At 34.9% G+C, this 24,340-nt stretch overlaps 2 protein-coding genes across 2 annotated transcripts; both read left to right on the forward strand.

Annotated features, from left to right (window-relative positions):
* Positions 1 to 4,817: 4,817 nt before the first annotated feature.
* LOC114390190 (tetraspanin-6-like) lies at positions 4,818 to 7,863 on the forward strand. The gene is made up of 3 exons (XM_028350886.1): positions 4,818 to 5,422; positions 6,392 to 6,711; positions 7,628 to 7,863. The coding sequence occupies exons 1-3, from the start codon at positions 4,931 to 4,933 to the stop codon at positions 7,665 to 7,667; spliced, it is 852 nt and encodes a 283-aa protein (XP_028206687.1). The 5' UTR covers positions 4,818 to 4,930; the 3' UTR covers positions 7,668 to 7,863.
* Positions 7,864 to 10,459: 2,596 nt separating this feature from the next.
* LOC114389637 (MLO-like protein 12) lies at positions 10,460 to 16,777 on the forward strand. Its single transcript, XM_028350352.1, has 15 exons — positions 10,460 to 10,904; positions 11,097 to 11,154; positions 11,251 to 11,492; positions 12,186 to 12,302; positions 12,415 to 12,475; positions 13,294 to 13,382; positions 13,528 to 13,602; positions 13,699 to 13,793; positions 14,394 to 14,443; positions 14,834 to 14,874; positions 14,983 to 15,156; positions 15,247 to 15,282; positions 15,631 to 15,698; positions 15,828 to 15,888; positions 15,987 to 16,777. Exons 1-15 carry the CDS (start codon positions 10,779 to 10,781, stop codon positions 16,407 to 16,409), a joined length of 1,716 nt encoding a protein of 571 aa, XP_028206153.1. The 5' UTR covers positions 10,460 to 10,778; the 3' UTR covers positions 16,410 to 16,777.
* The last annotated feature ends 7,563 nt before the right edge of the window (positions 16,778 to 24,340 follow it).

Genomic DNA, 24,340 nt, shown 5'->3' on the forward strand with positions numbered 1-24,340 from the left:
CAAGGTCTAGACTCTGAAGAGTCCGTTAGGGTCTCTCCCTCCTGATTCAGGTCTAACCCAGAAAACATTTTAACACACAGACTCTATCTATGAACTATACAAAACACATGACTTCTCAATTATTTTCAAAATAATTTTAACTCGTCACGCCTCAAAGTAATTCAACTCGTTGGGTTCTCTTAGTGGATTTCATCATAATACTCATCGCGCATTAACTCATTGCCTTTAAAAGGTCTTACAGTCGTGTGATTGTACGATTCATAGTTTATAATTCAATATACATGTTAACTCTTTGGTAAGTGTACCAAATCGTCACAAGTAGTAAAGTTCTCGAAAGTCCGAGTGTCGAATCCACAGGGACTTTGTTTGTACTTAGATTAATGCAAATCCAATTTAAAAGCAAGAGATAAGAATTTAAAATAAAAGATAAAGAAAGATAGAAGATAAGGTAAAGAAAAGATAAGATATTTAAAGATAAAATTAGAAGATAAAAGATCAAAACGATAAAAGATTAAAAGATAAAATTAGAAGATAAAATATTTAAATTGCGATAAAGATAACTACTTCTACGAAATTCAAATAAGGAATAACTACTTCTAAGAAAAACCAACAATAAAAATAGGGAATAAAATATATATATTAAAATCGCTAAAACCTGACAAGTCTAATTAGCCTAGATATATGGATTCTGGATTTGTCTGTTATCAATACCAGTGAACTAATTCTGCCCTACATCTATCCATCTACTTGCCCCTGATGCCTCACGATGACAAGCCTACCTTAATTACCTATCTTCCAAATGCCCTTTGCGAAGACTCAATAACTAAGATGCTTTAAGATTACATTCTAGATGTTTGCTAAAGCATGGGCATTGAGGCATTAAGTCATGCTAACCCAATGATTTCTTTCTTTAATTGTTCTATTAAGCGTTACCCTCTCCCGAGTGGCCTAAAGACTAACAGAAAACAAGGTCCGAGATGCAGAATAAGCAAGAAAGAAAAGCAGATAAAAGAAACTGGAAGAAAAACCCTCTAAAAGAAAACCTGATAATTTCCTCCTTTTAGTATTCTCTTAAGCGTTACCTTCTCCCGAGTGGTCTAAGCCTTAAAACAGATGCAAGTATTCATTCCTTACCCCTAATTAGGCTTTACCCTCTCCCGAGTGGACTAAACCCTAACAGAAAGCAAGTTTAGAGATACAGGATGTAAAAAGAAAGAACGGTAAATAAATAAAGAACCTGGAGGGAATTCCTCTTTTTATTGATAACTCTTGAAATTTTCCATACATCATTGGCTTTTTAGGCCTGTCAGGCCCTAGCTAGGGGGTTAGCCACTCATGGGCATGAGGGCTTTACAATGAGAAGGGGGTGAAAGAAAGAAAGGGAGTAAATGAAAACCCTAGGAGAGGGGGTTCTGTGGTGGTGTCTTTTGTCCCTTGAACTGGCTCTCTATTTATAGCTGCTGAAGTGGGCTTTGGGCCTTCGTAGGCGTGCTTAGCGCGACACCCCGCGCTTAGCGCATGTACTTCCTAGTCCGCTTAGCCCGTGACGCGCGCTGAGCACGTGTATTGGGTTGGACCTTCTTCAAATTTTCTTCTTTTCTTCAATTTTTTTGCCCTTTTTGCTTGTTACACCTCCAATTTTTATATCTACACCCAAAAATTCAATTTAATTAATTTTCTAACTTTTAATCACAAATAACTGCTAAATAATTAATTTCTGGCCAATATTTGACTAATTTTCTACTATCAAAATACAATTATTTAGCAGTTATCAATACACAATATCTCAATACACGTGTGATTTCAAAATTTAACACATACTCAACTTGTCATTTACACACAGTTCATCACACTTGCATAATCCCAAGACATCACGTTATCACACCTCATGCATCATATACATATTACACAATAATAATATTAATATGTTATGTTCATATGAGTAATCATCTCATTAAAACAAACATTTAAAATCATGTATGTGCCACTGAAGTTTGAATTATGCAATACACACAACTACTCAATTGTTTTCAAAATCATTTTAACTCGTCGCGCCTCAAAGTGATTCAACTTATCGGGTTTCCATAGTGGATCTCATCACAATACTCGTCGCATATTAACTCGTTGCCCTTAAAGGGTCTTATAGTAGAGTTCATAGCTCACAATTCAATGTGCACAAAATCTCAATACACATGTATCTTACAATTCAACACATACTCAATTTATCACACACACTCAATCTCAATCACAATGTTACAGTCCTAACGCAACATGTTATCACACCTCATGAATCATATAAACATCACACAATATTAATATTTACTTGGCACAAAACATGTATGTATTAAATCAAACTATATTATTTTCAATTAAAAAGTGTTAATAAATAATTAAACTAAAAATGCATTGAGAGTATTCATCGTTGAATCTTGATATATTAATTTCCTTCAATTTAATTTTCTTATTTGAACTATTAATTCCTAATTTATTTGAACAATTCATATACATATATATGGGTTATATTCATCAACACATAATAAGCTTATGTGACCAAAACATGACAAAGAACGTTTCCAACAATCTAATTCTCACTCTAAACAAGTAAATCTTATAAAAAACACAAACGAATTATAAAGAAATGATTTTCACAACATGGAAAGTAAAACCCCTTAAGAAATTTCACATAATCATATCGAAATCAAAGGAATCAAAATCTTAGATTCAAAAACACGAAAACACCAAAAACACTCAATTTTATCAACCAATTCGCATTAGGGCATCAATTGGTCCGTCAAACATAATAATCTCGTGGTTATAGTCATAAGGGTAGAATTACAATATATTAAACATTCTAAAATAAATCCCAATTTGATCCTTTAAGGATCCTTACATATGTTCAGTCTGACCCCAATTGCGGTATACCCATCCCTTATCTCTAAGCTGGCTCACGTGTGTAGTTCGGCAACAATAGTGACATCTTTAGCAGTTTCCTAATATTCCTCAAGATTTTTCTCTGATTGCTTTACTAAGATTTCCAAGTGTTAGAGAGAAGGACAAAGAATTGAAGCCTCAATTTTATTGTCTCTGTGTGAGGGGCATGTCTCTCTCTACATACATTATTTCACAAATCTCAACGGTAAGATTAATTATGCAAAAATGAGTTGCAAATGTGGTATCTAAATTTCAGAACAATCCAACAATTAACGAGTCTGAGATTATAGTTTTATTGAAACAAAATTGAGTGTATACAAAAATGGAGAGTTTTGGAAGAGAACGAATTTAGGAGGAAGGAAGAGCGTCGAAACAAATCATAAATATAAAAATTAACTCTATCTATGATTAGGATACTCTAAACTTATTATTTACTCTATGTTTTATTTTATAAAAATGAACTCTATTTTACTCTTTCATTAAATAAATAATCAATTAAAATATTCCTTTATTTTATAAAACATCATTTTACTCTATTTATTTTCTAATTCTATAAAATTCTTATTTTAATTAAATTTTTTTCTCTCATTTATTTAATTTTTAAAAACTCTATTAATTTTTAAATATATATATTTTTCATTTATTTTACTAAAAACAAGATATTACAATTCTCTTTGTTTGTTGACCAAAGAGATGATCCGTAGTGCGTAATTTGCGTATACGATGTACAGTCTCCCAATTATGTCCTGGTAATCTCACAAAAGATGTTAATAAGTAGCACCCGTTGCATTTATCTTATCAAATTTTCTGGATAAAGTATCAACCTTATCTGTTTTAAGAAACTTGGAGGTGGGTGAGTTGAGGCCCACTATCATCTCTTTTGCAATTGCCAATTGGTAGATCATTCTATCAAATATACGTAATGAGAATCCAGTTCTTGTCATTGACGAATAATAACTTGGCGGGAGTTGGAACCTTTTCTCTGAAAAAATATATCCTATGGGAGCTGAAAAAGACCCAGTACATGTGAGTTAGAGAGGATGAAAAAAAGGGAGGGCATCATTGATTTATATATCATTCTATTTGGGCAAATTTATTTAATAAATTCTTATAAGAGAAAAAGGTTAAAGAATAAAATTTCTTTATATATATTAAAACTACTTTATACATATTAATTTATATAGAAAACAAATGAAAAAGTAAATGAAAAAATCAAAATATATAATAATTCCTTTTAATTATTTCTTTACTCTATAAAAATATAACACAATACTGGACCCGTATGGTCTTGGTCTATTCTAAAGCATCACTGATATATTACGCAAAATGCCTTTAGTTGTTCCAAATTCTTTTATTGCCTTTTTTTTAATGCAAAAGGAATTGATTCCCCGACAAATTGTCTTATTACATCAGTTACGTACAGGTAAATATGAGTTTTTCTTTTTACAGTTGAATCAAATTTTAAAAAATATGTGGCAGTGTAACACTATTTCTTTTTATTCGATTTAACTTGGTTACCTCTCGTATTGTTTGTTTGTTTGTTTTTGTTTGATTGGGTCGGGTTGACATGTTAGATTAAATTCACGACAAGCCCCATTGCATGAATACAAGTGTATATACATTATTTAATTACGTACGTACATACTACGAGCTATCACTTTACCATAGAGAAAGTTGCTTTTCCCATTTATTAATTTCTTCACAGTAGATAATCTTTGATATTGGATATATTCTCGCCACTCTCACAATAGCTTAATAGCTAAGAATGGGAAGTATACAATTCCACAGTCCTTATAACATGAAAAAAAAAAAAAGTTACGGAATCTCCTAACACTGGAAAAGCAAGCATGTAGAAAAGGAGATAAGAATGTTGAAATTCTCGAAGCTTTTTGTAGTGACATAAACAAATCAAAGCAATGCTTCCATTGTCCTTTTATAATAAGAAAAATCACAAACAATAGGGAGATCGAGAGAGAAATTGAGAAAGAGGGTGTGAGATATGCAACGTTTCAGCAACACAGTGATCGGATTCTTGAACTTTTTCACGCTCTTGGCATCAATACCCATCATTGGTGCGGGTCTATGGATGGCAAGGAGCACCCTAACATGTGAAAATTTCTTCCAAACCCCACTTTTGGTCATAGGCTTTGTTGTGCTTGTGATTTCGCTAACGGGTTTAATAGGGGCATGCTTTCATGTGGCATGGGCATTGTGGGTGTACTTGGTGATCATGGTGTTCATTATAGCTACCCTCTTAGGGTTTACCATATTTGGCTTTGTTGTGACTGAACAGGGTGGGGGAGTGGAAGTGCCTGGTAGGGCTTACAAGGAGTATCGTCTCGAGCGTTATTCGCCATGGCTGAGGAATAGGATTCAGGATCCTCAGTATTGGAGCACCATAAGAAGCTGCATTTTGGGGTCTAACACTTGTGCAAAGCTTGCCTTTTGGACCCCTCTTGATTACGTGCAGAGGGACATGTCTCCCATTCAGGTACGTACCCAAATTTGTAGTTTGTTTCTATGAGTATTTGTTATATATACTCAATGGATTCAAATGAGTTCTATTATTCATACATTAAGTTTAGGATAAAGTATGTTTTTTCCCTCTAAAATATATGAAATCAGAAATTGGTCCCTTAAATTTTTTCATCCCATTTTAGTTTCTCTAACATTTTAACACGTTACAGTAATACTGTTCATCCAGTATGTAAACTCTGTTATCAAATATGCTACGTGGCAAACAGAGTTAAACATAGATACCGTCGGGTGCGGTTCGAGTTATTTGTATAACAATATTAAAAACAACAAAATTGTTGATGATGCATGTTAAATAATGGGTTTACAGGAGATATAAAGTGATTGAAAAGGAGGTTAAGGGGGAAAGGAGAGAAAAAAAGATGACAAGTTTAAATTCTCCTAATAATGTTTCTAATAAAACTAATAAATTAACATTTCATCGTATAAAAATAAATATTGAATTTAATCACACAAATAACATACCGGATGAATAGTGACATGTTAAAGATTTAGAGCGACTAAAACAGTACGAAAATCCAGATTTTACATAATTTAGAGGGATAAAAAAATACATTACCTTGAATTTATATAATATTTTGTTAGATTTTATTTTAAAATCAATTGGTTTTAAGTGAAGTTGTCCAATATAAGTTATACTCTAAGGATTGAGGCAGTCTATGTGGGGTTTGAGTATTTTCCAATACACCTCCGGCATTTATTTTGTAAAATACCCAAGTCTCATCCTTAGGATGCAACTTATATATCTGTTGAGTAACTTCACTTAAAGTCAATTGGTTTTAAAATGAAATCTAACATGTCCGATCCTGGGATCTTGTTCTCGCTTTTGCTGCGATGAGCGATTTTAAGACGAAATTTAACATACTTTTTATAATATTTTTTTTAATGATAAATCCTAATAGTGATTATGGGTTAATGCATGCAGTCAGGATGTTGTAAGCCACCAACAGCGTGCATGTACAACGAGGAAACAGTGGTAGTGACCCCAGACTCGGATTGCTACCGTTGGAATAACGCCCCAACTCTGCTTTGCTACGACTGCAACTCTTGCAAGGCTGGTGTGCTCGAAAACATTAGAAGGGACTGGCACAACATCTCTGTTCTTAACGTTGTCGTGCTTGTGTTCCTCATAGGCATATATTCCATTGCCTGTTGCGCTTTCAGGAACGCAAGAAGAGCTCAAACTGATTACCCTCATGGCGAAAACCGCATGACCAAAGTTAAACCTAGATGGGATTATTATTGGTGAGTCTAACATTTAGTTTTCAACGTTGACTAATTTGGAACATATAACACTTTATTAGGTTTTCAAAAGAAATAGAAAAAATACAACTAACACAATTTTTAATATTCTTTTCAGAAATGTAACAAATACACTTTCTAATGCGTTTTTTTAGACACAGTTTTTATTATTAGTTGCAATTCATTGGAGAGTAAAAAATTTGGTGGCTTTCACATGTTGTTTAACAACTTCACTCATGATTTTTTAGTTTGTAATTGATTTCAACTTATAATAAAGAATGCATCTAGCTAATATTTTGCGTTAGAAGGTGTGATTAATATATTTTTTTTATTTTTTTTTTCTTGTTGGGTAAAATTCACTAATGAAATACTGAGTGTCATTTCTCATGGACTTAGTTATTAAAAAAAAAATTAAACTTAGATACAAGTCTTTAAGATTTTAGTGTTATTTTTTAATTAGATTTAGAATTTCATGTCAGTAAAATTTTACATTAAAAGTCAACAATATCACTTATATAAAATTCTATTTCTAACTAAAGAATAACATCCAAATTAGACAGTTATAAAACTATATCTCAATTTTGTCTCAAACTATTAGTGAAACTCAGACGAATTTTAATGAATAGGACGTCCTAAAAGTATATATGGACGGTCAAAAGATTTCAAAATAGTTTAAAGTAAATGGAGCATCTCCAATGATTTTGTATATCATCCATGGTTATTACTTTTCGTACATAGAGTTACTTGAAGCTTAATTTGAATGGAAAGAAAAGGTTAGTAGAACCTTTAATTATTTTCTTTGTTGGAAATATGAATGACAAATGTTCCAGCTTCTACATGTGAACCCCATATATGAAGAAGCCCGGACTTTTTCACTGCCAATTAACTAAGGCTTTTGGTCTCTGCTTTTTTCTCGCAGTTGGAGATGGTGGTATAACAAGAAGGAGGAGCTTTTTTGAGCTCATGCACCCATTACTGTGTGTTCTTGGGTAATCAAAAGAGGGGACAATTTACTGGTTTCTCGGTGAACGATCATAGAAGCTTTTTTTACCGTTATCTTGCTTTTGTACAAATCGTTTAGCTTTATCTCAAAAGATCATACAAGATCTGTGCTTTCCCACTTTATTTTAATTTACAGATTTTTTTTTTCTTTTATTTATTTTTTCGGCTCCTATCTTACTTAAATCTAAAAAAAAAACAAACCAACTCCCATCTTATAAAATATTCATTATTAAACAAAAATTTTATGATTTTAAAAAAAATTTAAAAACACCCATATAGAAACTTACTAATTTATGAGACAAATTTTAAGTCTTAAATTAGTCACAATAACAGTTAAAATTGTGTTTCAAAATAAAAAACAATATATATATATATATATATATATATATATATATATATATATATGTGTGTGTGTGTGTGTGGCTGTTAATATAGATCTATTTAAAAAAAATACAAGGTTTATGTTACAACACCTTTTTAATTGGACTAAAAAATATTTATTTCTTTGTTTAACATCAGTCCAAAATAAAGGATAAACTTATATTTTATCTAATTAAAAAAAACCTCTTTTAGATGTTTTGATCCCTGCAGATTTGATCGTACATATTCACCACTCCTCTACATTACAACTTCGACTATGTCTTCTTTGAGTTTCAATCTAGTGACACTTTTATCTCTATTTTCCAATTTATCAAGTTTTTAGTTTATGTTTTTTTTTTTTTTTTTTCCAAACATCATTGTCGACGACTTTTGGATTAGAAAATTATAGTTTTATTGTTGCGCTCACATGCCAACAAACCAGCCGTTGCTTATGCCAAGGCCTTTTTTTTATTGGTTTTGGGTATATGGTTTAAGCCTATTTACCTACAATTGGATTTATTTTTACTGGTTTTTGGATATATGATTGAAGTCTATGTTACGTTATCTTCATCATTTAGTATTTCAATGGAAGGCTTTAAGAAGATTGTGAAATTAAAGAGCCACAAACTGAAGTCAGTATTGCTGCAAAAACGGAAAGGAGAAACCATAGGGAAGGATGGCTTGTTGTTGCCATCACTGATTGAATGTCTTGCTAACTCTGATTGGAGATGTAGCATCTCTAATTTTCAACTTCTCGACGACTTTCACACTACGACACTTCACGTGGTAACACTTTATTTAACATCCTTATTGGTCAGAACCCTCCACCAGTTAGAATTCTTCGTAGATAGTCATTTTCGAGTCCTCGAAAATCAGTTCTACATGCTTTCAATATCAATGATTAATCTCACAAACCAACACAAGACTTTTCAGCATGTTTGTCCTCACCTTCACGTTTTTTGAAAAACTTCCCAGAATGTCACCTATCTCATAACTACTCAAAGCTAAACATGCTTAACTATGAAGTTCTGAAATGACGAGTCACCGAAAAGTATATGCATCATCTCGTTCATATAGGTAGTAATAATTAATTTCTTTAAATCATCCTCAATTGCATGGTCATATACCTGCACAACCTCTGGATTCTTCTTATTATGGTGTGATTCAATCGTGGTGTTACATGTCTACCAGTTTTCACTTGGTTCGTCCGTGAACCACACAGTACTAGGAGAGAGGTTTACTCTGATACAATTTGTAACATTCATGATTTTCAACTTCTCGATGGCTCTCACACTATGACACTTCACGCGGTGACATTTCACTCTACATCCTTGTTGGTTAGAACTCTCCATTGGTCGGAACTCTCCATAGGTAGTCTTTTTCGAGACCTTGAAAATCAGCTCGGTTTGCTTCCAAGATCAATGACTGACCCCACAAACCAACACAAGACTTTTTAGCCTGTTTTATCCTCACTTACATGCTTTCTGGAAAACTTCCTAGAAAATCATCCATCCCATAACTACTCCAAGCCAACTACGCTTAACTATGAAGTTCTTAAGTGATGAACTACTAAAAAGTAGATGCATCTTATTGGTGTAGGTAATACCAATTAATTCTTTTCATTTTGGTGTGATTTGATTAAGGTGTTATAGGAGATTTGCAATAAGCATCAACGAGGATCAAAGCTTGTGAAAAAGAAAAGGGTTTTGATAGGAAAGAAAAAAGGGACTCAGAACCTGGGAAAGAAAAAAATAGTCTTGTTTGCTTTCTTTAATTAGATAAAATACAAGTTTACCCTTTGTTTTGAGCTGGTATTAAATAGAGAGATAATGAATTTTTAGTGTAAGTAAAAAGGTGTTAAGTGCTAACTGGTATTAAATAGAGAGATAATGAATTTTTAGTCTAAGTAAAAAGGTGTAAGTGCTAACATAAATCTTCTATTTTTTAAGTGGGTCTATGTTTTGTGTGTGTGTGTAATTATTTGATATAATATTAAAGTGAAAGTACTGCCACATCATTGCTTCTAAAAGATTGTTCATGAAAATTCATATCAACAAGTGATATTGTTAAAATATTATATATATATATATATATATATATATATATATATATATATATAGATATAGATAGAAGAATAATTCTTAGTTTACAAGTTAGTTTATATGATTAAATTACACTCAAATTTAAATTATAAGATAATATCAAAGTCATTTTTTAAGTAATTTTAGACCTATTATGATGAACATGCATGAGACAAGTTATAATATATAAACAAGTGATAATTCTCATCTTACTAATTAAAAATTTATAATAATTCATACATTTTATTAAATCAATTGACTAACAACCCTAAATATTATCTCATTGTTTTTGTCTTCTAATCCTAAAATAGTGGAAATCACTCTTCCTCTATGTCGTCATTGACCAACTATGCATTGCTTTAAATATGTCGTACTCATTGACTGTGTTGTGTTTTGCTTTCGTTCACCTCTCGTATAGATCCCAAATCTTCCGTACTCATTCCCACACCCTTATTTTTTCCATACTACTACCAAAGTACCAATTCATAAAAAATAGTTAAATAAAAGTCTACAGAAAAGAAAAAAAAACTATATAAATATGGTCCTTCGTCATTAACTACACAACAATCTTGTGAATCTCTGCTTATACCATATGTTTTGAGTCTTCCCACAATTGAAAAAAAACAAATGGCCGAAGACAAAATTTATGAACGATCGCTGGAGGACACACCAACCTGGGCGTTTGCAGTTGTATGTTTTGTGCTGCTTGCTATTTCAATCATCATTGAACATGTTATTGATGCTATTGGAAAGGTAATTACATATGCTAGGAAGGTTTATGTTACTCAATCAAAAGAAACATTTCACAAAAGCTGCTGATCGATTACCATAAAGTAGAGTAGAATTCTCATATGAATAATTACCATCACATGTAGTGTTATATATTCTTTTTCTAATTAATGCTTCTAATATTGGCCTTATAACTTTTGCTGCTTGAAATTGCAGTGGTTCAAAAAGAAACACAAAAGTGCTCTTTATGAATCATTGGAAAAGGTTAAGGGAGGTATCATACTATCATATCATGAATTCTCATCACTTTTTCCAATTTTACAGTTTGTGTTAGGAGTCTAATATTAACCAATTTCTTTGTTCTGTTCAGAGCTTATGATGCTAGGATTCATATCCATGCTCCTAGTTGTGTTCCAAGGTCCACTTTCTAAGATCTGCATATCACAGAATGTTGCATCCACGTGGCATCCTTGCTCCAACCCCAAGAAGGCCTTAAGTAAATCTGATGGAAAATCTGACAGTGATACCAATGGTAGGAAACTCCTCGAATATTTGGACCCCATACCGCGGCGTGTTCTAGCTGCAAAAGGATATGACAAATGTGCTGACAAGGCAAGTTGGAAACTTTTACATTAATTTCTGTGTTTTGTTATTGAAAGCAAAGATTACATTGTCTATATATATCAACAACAGAGGATATGTGACTTATTTCTGGTGTCTTTGTACCTTTTTTGTTGAAATATTTGTAGCCAGTAAGGATAGTAAGGATAGCTTACTAATTACTATCAATAATAAGTTAGTTTGGGTGGTACTGAGTTCAAATCCGCTCGAATATATGTCATGAATGAAAAAAAATGATTGAAAGAATTTTTTTTACTAAAGTTAATAAAAAAAATTTCACAACAAAGATGAATTATCGACAAAGTTGATAATATTTTATTGGAAAAAATACTCAAAGTATTTTTTTATTCATGTATTAGGAGGTTTATAACAATTCACGTATACTATTCAATCAACTGAGTTATAATTTTTTTAATCTCTTGAAAAATGTATTAAAAAAGTATATTTGTACCTAAATTTAAATAAAAATGTTATGGTCAAGTTATGATAATGATTCCACTATAGTTCAAAGAAAAAATGTATATCAGAAATTTGAACATAAAGAAACCAAGTTTTGATCTATTAAGGCAGTCATATTCTATGAAATTAGTGTCTGATACATTAAAGCAAGGCTTAAAATTAAGGTGAAATAGCAAGGTTGTCCATTGTTGTAGAAAGTTTTGATGGATGATTTTGCATTTGCAGGGAAAAGTTGCTTTTGTTTCAGCATATGGGATTCACCAGCTCCATATATTCATCTTTATGCTAGCTGTTTTTCATATCCTACAATGCATTATAACAATAGCTTTGGGAAGAACTAAAGTAATAAAACTCTTTCCTTTTCACCTCAAATATACTCCTGCCTTTATCTTCAAAACTTATGGCTTTAATTTGTCTGTCTCAATTCATTGTTAATTTGCTTCAATGGATGCAGATGAGACGCTGGAAGAAGTGGGAAAATGAAACAAAAACAATTGAATATCAATTCTATAATGGTAAGAGTTCAAAATTTCTTGCTTCTGCATATTAATTAAAACAATTTTGACTTACGCATTTGCTAGTTGCCAAAGTTGATAATGCCAATTGCAAATGATTCCCAACTGTGCGTTTACTATATGCAACGAGACAAAACACCACATGTCACAAGATCAACTGAAAAATTGGCGTGTTGCGTGGAGGTTGACTTTCTTATAGATTTGATAACATTTTTAGATTTTAGATATAACATCCTTTCTCACGTTTTTTTTAATATAATTCCTATTATTAGGTAAATTTCACATAAATCAGATTAAATAACGCAGGCTTAATTTTTAGTTAGTGAGTCAACGATATTCATTCAATAATATAAAATGTATTGTTTATATTCATTTTATAGTGATGAAAAGTATGTAGCAACAAAAGTAAAGTACTATCTACCGTCAAAAAACAGGAGACGTCTCAATGATAAAATATAAGAAAATTGCACATACTAACTTGCCAGTGAAAACTACATTTATGTATATTTTTCATAACTTATACTACTTGCTAAAAAAGTCTTTAAATGTATCTATAACAACTTTTACAAAGGATGAAAAGTTACACAATATAGTATATTGCAACATTAGTTAATGTAGGTCGCTATTTGTTTTTTTGACAACTGTAAGTCACTATCTATAGAAAGAAAGAAAAAAAAAGGTTTAATTGTATATTTTTCTCTAAAAATTATATAATCTAACGAATTTTGTTTCCAAAGATTTTTATTTTTATTTTTTGCAAATTTTGGCCGTGTGTATGGGGCATCTCTGACAGTGCATTTTGTAAATGTATATTGCAGATCCTGAGAGGTTCAGGCTTGCAAAGGACACAACATTTGGACAAAGGCACTTGAATACGTGGAGTCAGTCATCAATTTCCTTATGGATAGTAAGGACATATTTATTAGGAAAAAAAATGATAAATCTCTTAAATTAGCCTTTAACCAAAAGTCTGAATTTCGAGTTTTTAGTTTGTTAGTGACACGTAAGTTAATTTCAAAGTTCCTAATGCTTTTGTGCTCTGCTCAAATCAGGTTAGCTTCTTCAGACAATTCTCTGGATCTGTTAAGAAAGTTGACTATTTCGCATTGCGACATGGATTTATCACGGTGATCTGTACTTAATTAATATCTGTCAAAGTTTTCGGCACTTTTTTGTTGAAAGAACATAACCAATAATGTAACATTTAAGATATGTGATTTTAGGCACATCTGGCTCCGGGAAGTGATGCAAGATTTGATTTCCAGAAGTACATTAAAAGATCACTTGACGAGGATTTTAAAGTTGTAGTTGGCATAAGGTATGGATATGTTCTGTTCTTTACTTTGCTTCCAATAACTCAGGATAAATATTAGTAACATTCTGTTAACACTCTTTTTAACATTTTTTAAGAATTAATTAAATTTTTAGTTCCTTAATTTTTTTTATTATAATTTCTGGTCCTCGAAATATTTTTAGTAACTTTTAATTTTCTATTAATTTTTCTTCATCGTTTTTAGTTTTTATAAAAAAAATTTGTTTATTTTTAATTTTTTTATTTTTATTGCTCAAAAAAAATCTCAAATATAAAATAAGCAAGGGACTAAAAATTAATTAAATAATAATTAATTTTAAGCAATAAAAATAAACAAGAAATTAAAACTAAACAAAATTTTTAGAAGAACTAAAGAAAACTAAAAGTTTATAAAAAAATTTAAAAGACTAAAAACTTAATTAACCTTTTGTAAACAAAATTCACGTGGATATCACTAAACATGAGGGTCCTATTTCCTATTCTTAAACTAGTTGGACTCCAATTTTAATTAAGGTAGGGTGTGCTGAAAAGAATGACAGATTTTGTTACTAGCATTCTTCCTCAACTTAAATATCGAATTGAGCTCAATGGTTTTGTAACTTGCAGCCCGATCATATGGTTCTTCGCGGTGCTCTTCTTGCTGGCTAATACTCATGGTAAGCCGGATTGAAGTTTTCAATCTGATTTGAATATGACATGTTTGTCATGCTTGATTGGTGTTGCTGTGGCTTTAGATGAATATTTTCTAAATAATGCTAAGTAATAGTACTTATTGATAATTAATCATGTCAATTACGGCTTTATAATTCAATTAAAACAAAACAAATGTTGTTTTAGTGTCATTAGAGACATTTTAACAGAAAATGTTGTTTCACTTGGTTTGAGCGTTTATTTTCTTATTAATATGCATTCTCCTACTTCCTGTCACGCTCTTATGCTTAAGAACCAACTATCTTAAGAAGCTTATTTGAGGAGAAAGATATAAATTCTGAAGTTTTATTTTATCCTACTACTTGTAGTTTAACCTTTTGGTTCTATGTGGATAGGGTGGTATTCTTATTATTGGCTTCCATTCATCCCATTAATTGTAAGCACAGACTACTCATTCTGTTATTTATTTATTTTTCTTCTGCTTCTGTTTGTTTACATTTCCTTTCTTGATTTAATGGCTCAAATAACTGAGTAAATTTCTTAGGCAATCTTATTAGTGGGTGCCAAGCTACAAATGATCATAACAAAGATGGGACTGAGGATTCAGGACAGAGGGGAAGTACTCAAGGGTGCACCAGTGGTGGAGCCAGGAGATGACCTGTTCTGGTTCAACCGTCCACGCCTCCTTCTCTCTATCATTCATCTTGTTTTCTTTCAGGTAGTTTCACTATTATTTTCCCTAAAGTTCTGTCATATAAAGCATTATTGTGTCCCAAAAATAATTATGTTTGCTTCTATTATGATGCAGAATGCCTTTCAATTAGCACATTTTGCATGGAGTACAGTAAGCTTATCCATCTTGATCAATTTTTCATACGTTTGTGCTTTTTACTGGTTCATATTGTTGATTAGCACAAAATGAAGAATAAGTTTAGCAATACTCAAAATTGAGGTTAAATAGAAACTTTCATGTTGGTTCTCTGCAATTAAGTAGATCAAAATCTTTATCAGTAATTCAGTGGTAGGAGTAAAAAATAAGCTTTCTACTTCAAGAATATTTGGGTTAGTATTTCTAACTTGTTTCACATAACATATATTTGTTCATGTAGTATGGAGAACTAAAAATATAGCTGCTAGCTTACTACTTATACCTTTGCTTAAATCTGACTTTTCCATAATTTTTCTGTTTCAGTATGAATTCTCCATAAACTCTTGCTTCCACAAAACAACTGTAGATACTATCATTAGACTTACAATGGGGTAAGTCAATTTCTGTTACCCAAAAAAAAGTACAAACACATTTACAGCCATTTTTTGGAGATTAGACGACTGTAAGTAATTAAGAGTTATATGTCTCACTGATGATGAATTGACAATTTCAATTTCCAGGGTTGTTATACAAGTTCTATGCAGCTATGTGACTTTGCCTCTCTATGCTCTAGTCGCACAGGTCACTTGCTAGAAAAATAATCTGATTTTAGCATTTTTCTACTACCATACTATATATAATCAGCCACTAATTTCATTAACTTTTGGTTCACATTACAGATGGGTTCAACCATGAAACCCACCATTTTCAATGATAGAGTAGCAGCAGCATTGAAGAAATGGCACCATACTTCCAAAAAGCATGTCAAAGACCGCAAGCATTCAGAGGGTAACAATGTCACACCATTCTCGAGCCGGTCATCAACCCCAACATTTGGCATGTCTCCTATTCACCTGCTGCACAGACACCTTGCTGGAAGAAGTGACAGTGCACAAACTTCTCCAAGGACATCCAACTATGAAAATGAACAATGTGATGTGGATGGTTCACCTTCCACAAGCTACCATCCAGAAACAGATGAGACCCCAATGCAAGTTCTGGGGCCTCATTCAACTACAGAAGTACCTATTAGCACTAAACATGACATTAATTTTAGTCCATCAGAATTTTCTTTTGAGAAGAGAAACACCAGAAGAGATTAGATGTGCAGACAATGTCTTTTTTGTTACAACTATGTGTAGACAATGTTGCTAACAAGTTCAAATATACAGCTTCAGTGCATAGCAAATAAATGTTTCTACATTAACGCAATGCCATGCATTTGAAAAATAAACCGAGGGAGCAAGATTTGCAGCCTTCATTGAATAATTTGTGGATGGAATTTTATGATGGTGATAGGGTCCCAAACTCTATCAAAATTGCCTAACTAGGACATATAGTAACTTGCACTAAAAGGCAATGATTTGTGGGTTCCTCAGTAGTTTTCTAAATTCTAGTTTCATGATGATAAACAATTTTTGTGTTTGCTTTAATGACAAAAACTATACTACCTGAGTGTTTCAGTTGAAAATATTTGTGAAAGGGAAAAAGGGTATGGTGTAATCTTAATGAGTCCCATACGGTTAAGAAGTCTCAAATCACTTGTCTCGATTCTCAAGGTGTAACTTATATATGGATAATTTCATTAAGAGTATGTTTGGATAGAGAATTTTAACAGAGGAAAGTAATTTATCAGAGAATTTGAATTTCTGTAATCTAGAATTCATTGTTTGGATGTTTTTTTGTGAAGAGTTTAAAATTTTGGAATTTTAAAATAGAATTTTAAACAACTAAAAATCTGGAATTTCAATTTTCTTCTAAAAGGTGAGAAATTGAAATTCTCTTCTTACAGTCTTTTTCAAGAAACACCGTATGAGATTATGGAACATTGATCGAGTCTAAACGTAGAGGAACACGTATAACTAGCACACCAATCATATCTTTTTTTTTTTTCATTCATTTTTTTTCACCCTCATAGTTTTAACTTTTTTATTCAAATACAAAATTTTGAAAATAAAAGAATTTCAATTGAAGTATTTAAAATTCTTAAAATTTAAAATCTTTCAAAATTTTAAATTCCTCCATCCAAACTCTAAATGTCAATTGGTTTTAAACTAATATCTAACATATACTGCTCTTGAGGCCAAAGTTGCATTGGATGCATGTGAAATAAAAAAATCTCCAGATTATTTCTTGGATTCCTGCTTCGTTGAGCCTTAAATGGTTAATAATATAAAATATGTGCTCCTATTCACCTGCCACAAACATGTGAGATTATTCACAATCAGAACAATTCAGTCAAAGTCTTTTCAGCTAGAACCTGATAGTGTAGTTTATAAAAAAGGTAATTTGTCCATTCAGGGTTATTATTCTGGTGTTCTTAATTTGTAGGTTGAGCGTTATGTTATTTAACATGTTGATGTCCCTCAACCTCAAGCATCGCTAGTTGTTAGGGGGTTTATGAAGTTTTTTATTTTTCTTTTTTCTTTTTTCTTTTTTCTGAGAAAGGATTTATGAAGTTAACAGAGAAACCATATAATGTAATATATATAAAAAAGAGAAATAATATTCTCATAAATATAATATATATATATATATATATATATATATATATATATATAAGGAAAGATAAATAATGTTGTGCTGTCAAATAATATTATGTTGTCATATAATACTCTGCTGTCAAATAATGTTGCTATTATATGGTATGCTGTCAAATAATGTTGTTGTTATGTGGTATTTAAACTAGGATTATATATTTTCTCTCTTAGAAGTTAGCAAACGCAATCAATTTCTCATGAAGCTTTGCCCATAAATCCATAATAAAAATTCAATACATATCGACAGATGATTATATGTAGGGATCTCAACGGTGCTTGAAGGGTATGGGTAGTAGTTCTCTCACACCTACCCGCACTTATACAAGTATCCATTAAATGGGTGTCCACAAAATTTATATATATCCACGAATATTTGTGGATATTCTTCAATATTTGTTAAAATAGAAATTTTAAATAAAAGAAAAAAAAATTAATATATGTATATTGTGAGATGATTAACATACTATCACTCTTTTTTAGTTAGAATATGTTAGCATGTTACATTAAAATATATGGACAAAAATATCAATTGTTTCTCTTGTTTTATTGAATTCATTTTAAAGATAATATAGTAACTTACCAATTAAGTTTTTTTTTTTTTAAAAAAAAAAAAAGATTTCTCTCTCTTCTCTCGTTAGTTCTCTCTCCTCTTTCCTCACCCTTATCTCCTATCTCACGTTGATTAGGAAGGTATTGATATTCTTGCAGGCTGCAGCTAATTTAGAAACAACAAAACGATCAAGTGGTAACTAATGATAATTTACTAATTGAAAAAAGTTATTATACTATTATCATTTTTATTTTGTGTAAAAAAAGTGTGTGACAAACATTTTTATCCTGATAGCGCTGGTGTATTTTGAAGATTGTAGAAGACCGGAAAGTCCATTGGGTGAAAACTGCATAAGCAATTGAAACTTGCTGGTATGAAATGATGTGTATAAAACTGCATGAGCAATTAAGCGTGCTAGAGGGAAGAATACTTGGAAACCTGAATTAGTACCTGAATTAATTTTAGAAACGATGGAATCTAAAGAGAGAGCGAAAGCACGAAGAAAGTAAAAATAGGAAGAAGAAATTCCACTAATTATAAAATCAAAAGCACGAACAAAGCAATTTCCTCTTTAACATTGCAAAGAAGAAAACATCTAACACATCTTTAATATGGCAAGAGCTCTTATGTTTCATTCTCACATCCCAAGTAAGTTTTGGTCATATGCTATCAAGCATGCTGTTTATTTAATTAATTGGGTTTCATCCCCAATTAATTGGAATAAAACACTTTTTGAACTATCATATAAACAAACACCAAAATTTCTCACTCTCAAAGGTTTTGGTTGTTTGGTTTATGCTTCTACAAACACTACCAATCATCACAAATTTGATCCCCGATCTAGATGTGGGGCATTTTTGGGATTCTAAAATGGCATCAAGGGCATGTCATCTTAGACTTAGATACAAAAGAAATTTTAATTTCTAGACATGTGATCTTTCATGAAATGATTCTACCTTTTCTTAACAAAACAAAACTACCAAAGACTCCTCTATTCAAATTCAAATTCACTTTCAAGAAGCCATTACAATTTTAAGGTACTTAAAGGGGAGTCCCGGGAAAGGCTTATTTTTTAGCAAAGACTCCTCTATTCATATCCAAGGTTTTAGTTATGTCGACTGGGCAACCTGTGTTGACTCCTGCAGATCAGTCACAAGTTGTTGTTTCTTTCTTAGAAGTTCTTTAATTTCGTTGCGAACCAAGAAACAAGACACAGTGTCTTAATCCTCCTCTAAAGCATATTACAATGCCATTGCATCTATTACTTGTGAGCTACAATGGCTTGTTTATCTTCTTGTTGATCTTTAAGTCTCATGTCATCGTCTTGCATTTCTTTAGTGACAATCAAAGTGCACTTCACATTGCTACCAACCTGATAGGTGCTAACAAGGATAATTCTGGCCTTCGAGGGACCAAAGCCTCCTAAGCAAAGATAAGGGAGAATAGAGAGCTAATTTCATTGATTGATTGTTGTTTATTGCATATGATGGATTTATACTGATAATTCTCATAACTAATTTTGTCCTTTTCTATACAATGGAATATCAGGTTGTTATTCTTGTCTCCCCAAAGTCAGCAACAATCCCGCAGCTTCCTTCCTCTTGATTTTGGAATATTCAGACATAGTCTCTGAGGTAAGTGGGCTTTGAAATTCTCCTTTTGGTACTGCTAGCTCTGTCAATTGCTGATTGTACCTCATGTTTTCCCTTTCTTACTTGCTCTGCACATGAATCTGCTAATTGCACCTGAGTCCCTGTTATGCTATCATCCGGGGACCCTTTCAAATTCACCTTGCCTTCAAGGTGATAGTCTCTGCGTATCTGTTCCCAGTCCTCCCATGATGTGTCGTCCGGGGACAAGTCGTGCCACTACACCAGGACTTGCCATGGCCCTATTGGGTTAGACCTCCTTTGATCGAGAATAGCCAATGGTGAAATAACGGGTTGATCCTGAAGGAAACTTGTGGGCAATTGAACAGAAGTCTCCTGCTCTGAAGGGGATCCATGAAAGCGCTTCAACACTAAGCAGTGGAAAACAGGATGTATGCGAGCGGTTTGTGGAAGTTGTAATCGATAAGCCACTGATCCTATGTGCTCAAGGACTTTGAAAGGACCATAGAACCGCTTAGCTAACTTGCCCTCCTTCGCAGATGACCCTTTTGCAGAACCCTGTCGTCGTGGCCGGAGCTTGAGCAATACCCAGTCTCCCACTTGGTACGTGGCCTCTCGGCGTTTGTAGTCAGCAAATAGTTTCATAGCTGCCTGAGCTTTGAGGAGCTTTTTGCGAATCACCTGGAAGGTTTCCTCACGGTCCTTAAGCATGTCATCTACTGCATCCAAGTTTGAGGAACCAACGATGTAGTCAGGGAAATTAAACGGTTTACGCCCAAAGGTGATCTCATACGGGGTAGTGCCGATGGCCACATTCCACGAAGTATTATGGCACCATTCAACCCAAGGAAGAAGCTTGCCCCACGTGTGTGGCCTGTGATGAACAAAGGCACGAAGATATTGTTCAACAACTCTATACATGACTTCGATTTGTCCATCACTCTGAGGATGGTAAGTCGAACTCATCCTCAGTTGCGTCCCACTCAATTGAAACAATTCGCGCCAAAAGAGACTGAGGAACAGATGGTCTCTGTCCGAAACCAAGCTCCTTTGTAGCCCATGAATTTTGCCCACGATTTCAATGAATAGGGAAGCTACGACATGAGCTGTGTGTGCTGCCGGTAACATGCCCAAATGTATTCCTTTCGAGAAGCGGTCCACTACGACGAGTATAACAGAATTGCCATGGAATGAGGGCAGTCCCAAGATAAAGTCAAGGGAAAGGTCCTCCCAAGGCCTCTGTGGAACAGGAAGGGGGCAAAGCAACCCTGCGATCTTCTTTGTTTCGTATTTGGTCTGTTGACAGGGGAGACAATTTGTAACGAAGTCTGTCACATCCTGTCAAATCCCCGGCCAGCTGAAATTTTTCAACAGGCGAGCTAAGGTCTTCGCGATTCCCATATGACCACCCGTTGGTATCGAATGGTACTCAGTGAGGAGAGTGGGAATCATCGAAAAGCCCCTGGGTAGCCAAATTCTCCTTTTGTGCAAAATGAGATTGTTAATAACGGTGTAGTCCGAATGAGTGGATGGTGATTGTGTAATGGCATCGCGGTGCTCTACATAAGCTGAGGAGGCCTCCAATTGTCTTCGTAATTCCTCCAAGAATGTGAGGCATGGTACCGACAGGGTCAAGCAAGAGGATGATGTTGGTTCAGGAATCCGAGACAAGGCGTCCACAGCCTGATTTTGAGCACCAGAATGGTGGATGATCTGGTAATCATAACCCATTAGCCTTGCCAAATAGGTGTGTTGCTCTGGGGTCTGAATCACCTGCGTTAGCAGCTCTTTAAGGCTCCTGTGGTCAATAATGATGATGAAGCGGTGGCCAAGTAAGTATTGGCACCACTTCTTGACGACCGTAGTGATTGCAAATAGTTCACGCACGTAAGTAGATGCATTCAGGAGGCGCAGGGTGAAGGGCTTGCTGAAGAAGGCAATGGGGTGGCCCTTTTGAGTTAGGACGACACCCATGCTGATGCCCGAGGCATCTGTTTCTACGGTGAATGGAATGTCGAAATCGGGGAGGGCCAAGACTGGGGCAGATGATAAAGCTCCCTTTAATTTGTCAAAAGCGACTTGGGCCTGCTCAGTTCACTGAAAACAATCATGAATAGTGAGCTTCACCAGTGGGGCCGCGATCGTTGCGTAACCTTTAATGAAACACCTATAAAATACGGCAAGGCCGAGAAAGCTGCGCATAGCCCTGGATGATTGCGGAGTGGGCCAGTGTAGGACGACGTCCACTTTGGAAGCAACTGGTTGCACTCCCTGTGATGAGACCACGTGGCTGAGGTACTCGACCTGGGGCTGCGCAAAAGAGCACTTAGATAACTTAAGGACAAACTGGTGGGTCAACAGTACCTGAAAGGTAGCTTCCAAGTGAGTGAGATGGTCAGCCATGGACGCACTGTAGACCAAAATGTCGTCAAAGAAGACAATTATGAAGCGCCTGAGATATGGATGAAACACAACATTCATGGTTGCCTGAAAAGAAGACGGTGCATTGTACAAACCAAACGGCATTACACAAAATTCGTAATGGTCGTGGTGAGTACGAAAAGCTATCTTCGGAATGTCGCCGGAGTGCATGCAAATTTGATGATACCCTTGGAGTAAATCCAATTTCGAGAAGTAACTTGCGCCCCCTAACTCGACGAGAAGTTCATCGACGGTGGGTATCGGAAACCTATCCTTGATGGTCAGAGCATTCAAAGCTCGATAATCCACACAGAACCTCCAAGAGGTGTCTTGTTTCTTAACGAGCAATACAGGTGATGAGAATGGGCTATTGCTGAGCTGAATGAGGCCTTTCTGCAACATGGATTCTACTTGGGCCTCTATCTCCTGCTTTTGGTAATGGGGATATCGGTAAGGCCGTACATTAACAGGAGTGGCTTGGGGTATAAGGTGAATTCGGTTATCAGTGTCTCTGGGTGGAGGTAAGGTTTGGGGAGGTTTGAACAAAGAGGGAAACTTAGCAATTAAGGCTTGGACTAAAGGGGAAGTATCGGGATTGGTGGTGGAATCAGGAGGATCAGGGATGATGGCCACGTGGAAGTATAAGCTATCAGGTTGTTTTTGGCGAAGACAAAGGAGTTGTGAGGATGACAGAGAGCTTAAAGTGGACTCTGTGTCTCCGTTCAGCTCCACAAGGTTACCTGCATGAAAAAATTTCATACATAAAGTATTGTAGTCTGTAAGTACAGGGCCGAGGGACTTCAGCCATTGGACCCCAAGCACTACATTGGCACCCGCAATTGGAAGGACATGCAAGTCGACCACAAATGAGGTGGCTTGAATGGTGACGGTAATGGCTTCGCACAAGGAATTGCACTCCAATTGTTGGCCATTACCAACCATAACCCGCAGAGGTGTGGTGGCTCGCGTGGGTAAGCCCAATTGGGAGACTAACTAAAGTTGGATGAAGTTGTGGGTGCTCCCACCATCCACAAGCAAGATAATTTGATGATCAACGATGACACCCATGAAACGGAGTGTCTCCGGAGCAACCTGGCCCGCCAATGAATTAAAACTAATTTGGGTCGGGTATGGATCTATTGGGTCGGGCGGCATCGGGTCGGGTTTCGGGTCAGCTGGCTCTATAATAGACGGGTAGGGTTCATCATCTTCAGCCACGATGAGAAATACCCGAGAGGCGCACCTATGGCCGCGGTGGTATTTCTCATCACAATTAAAGTAAAGGCCTCTCTCTCTGCGTGAAGCAATCTCCTCAGGGGAGAGACGCTTGACGGATGGGCCTGGGTTACGAGGGGGTAGGGGTAAAAGGGAAGGAGTGGAAACAGGGTGAATGGAAAGGGACGAAACATGAGGGGTTGGGGTTATCGGGGTGGAAGGAGGTGGGGGGTTATGTCGAGGTCTCGGGGGTGGAGGGTGAGGGTTTTGTCGGGAATCCAAGAACTTCTCCTCTTGGAGGCGAGCAAGGCCCGCCGCCTGGACGAGGGTGAGAGGTTGGTGGGCCTGAACCTCGTAGCGAATGTTGGCGTTGAGTCCCGATATGAAGCAGCTCGGCAAGAAGGGCGCTGGTAAGCCAATGATCCTATTGGCCCGGTCCTCAAAGTCTGCAAGATACTGCGCCACCGTGCCCCGCTGCGTCAACTTGAACAAAGCCCCCGTGGGGTCTTCATACTGCGAGGGAGCAAAGCGTGTCTGCAACGCCTGAAGGAATGCGGGCCACGATGTAAACTGGTCATTCCCACTCATCCATTGAAACCACGACAAGGCGCGACCCTCCATGTAGAAGGAGGCGACGGTGAGTCTCTCTATTTCAGGGGTACCATGATACTCAAAGAATTGGGTGATCTTAAAGATCC

This window comes from Glycine soja, chromosome 16 (assembly GCF_004193775.1).
Source record: "Glycine soja cultivar W05 chromosome 16, ASM419377v2, whole genome shotgun sequence".
Taxonomy (NCBI): Eukaryota; Viridiplantae; Streptophyta; class Magnoliopsida; order Fabales; family Fabaceae; genus Glycine; species Glycine soja.

What these genes read in the sequence shown, in the direction of transcription:
- LOC114390190 (XM_028350886.1), top strand. Translation starts at nt 4,931, where the DNA reads ATGCAACGTTTCAGCAACACAGTGATCGGATTCTTGAACTTTTTCACG. An exon ending in GGGACATGTCTCCCATTCAG is followed by an intron (nt 5,423 to 6,391) that starts GTACGTACCCAA and finishes TAATGCATGCAG; the next exon opens with TCAGGATGTTGTAAGCCACC. An exon ending in CCTAGATGGGATTATTATTG is followed by an intron (nt 6,712 to 7,627) that starts GTGAGTCTAACA and finishes TTTTTCTCGCAG; the next exon opens with TTGGAGATGGTGGTATAACA.
- LOC114389637 (XM_028350352.1), top strand. Translation starts at nt 10,779, where the DNA reads ATGGCCGAAGACAAAATTTATGAACGATCGCTGGAGGACACACCAACC. An exon ending in TTATTGATGCTATTGGAAAG is followed by an intron (nt 10,905 to 11,096) that starts GTAATTACATAT and finishes TTGAAATTGCAG; the next exon opens with TGGTTCAAAAAGAAACACAA. An exon ending in ATCATTAGACTTACAATGGG is followed by an intron (nt 15,699 to 15,827) that starts GTAAGTCAATTT and finishes TTCAATTTCCAG; the next exon opens with GGTTGTTATACAAGTTCTAT.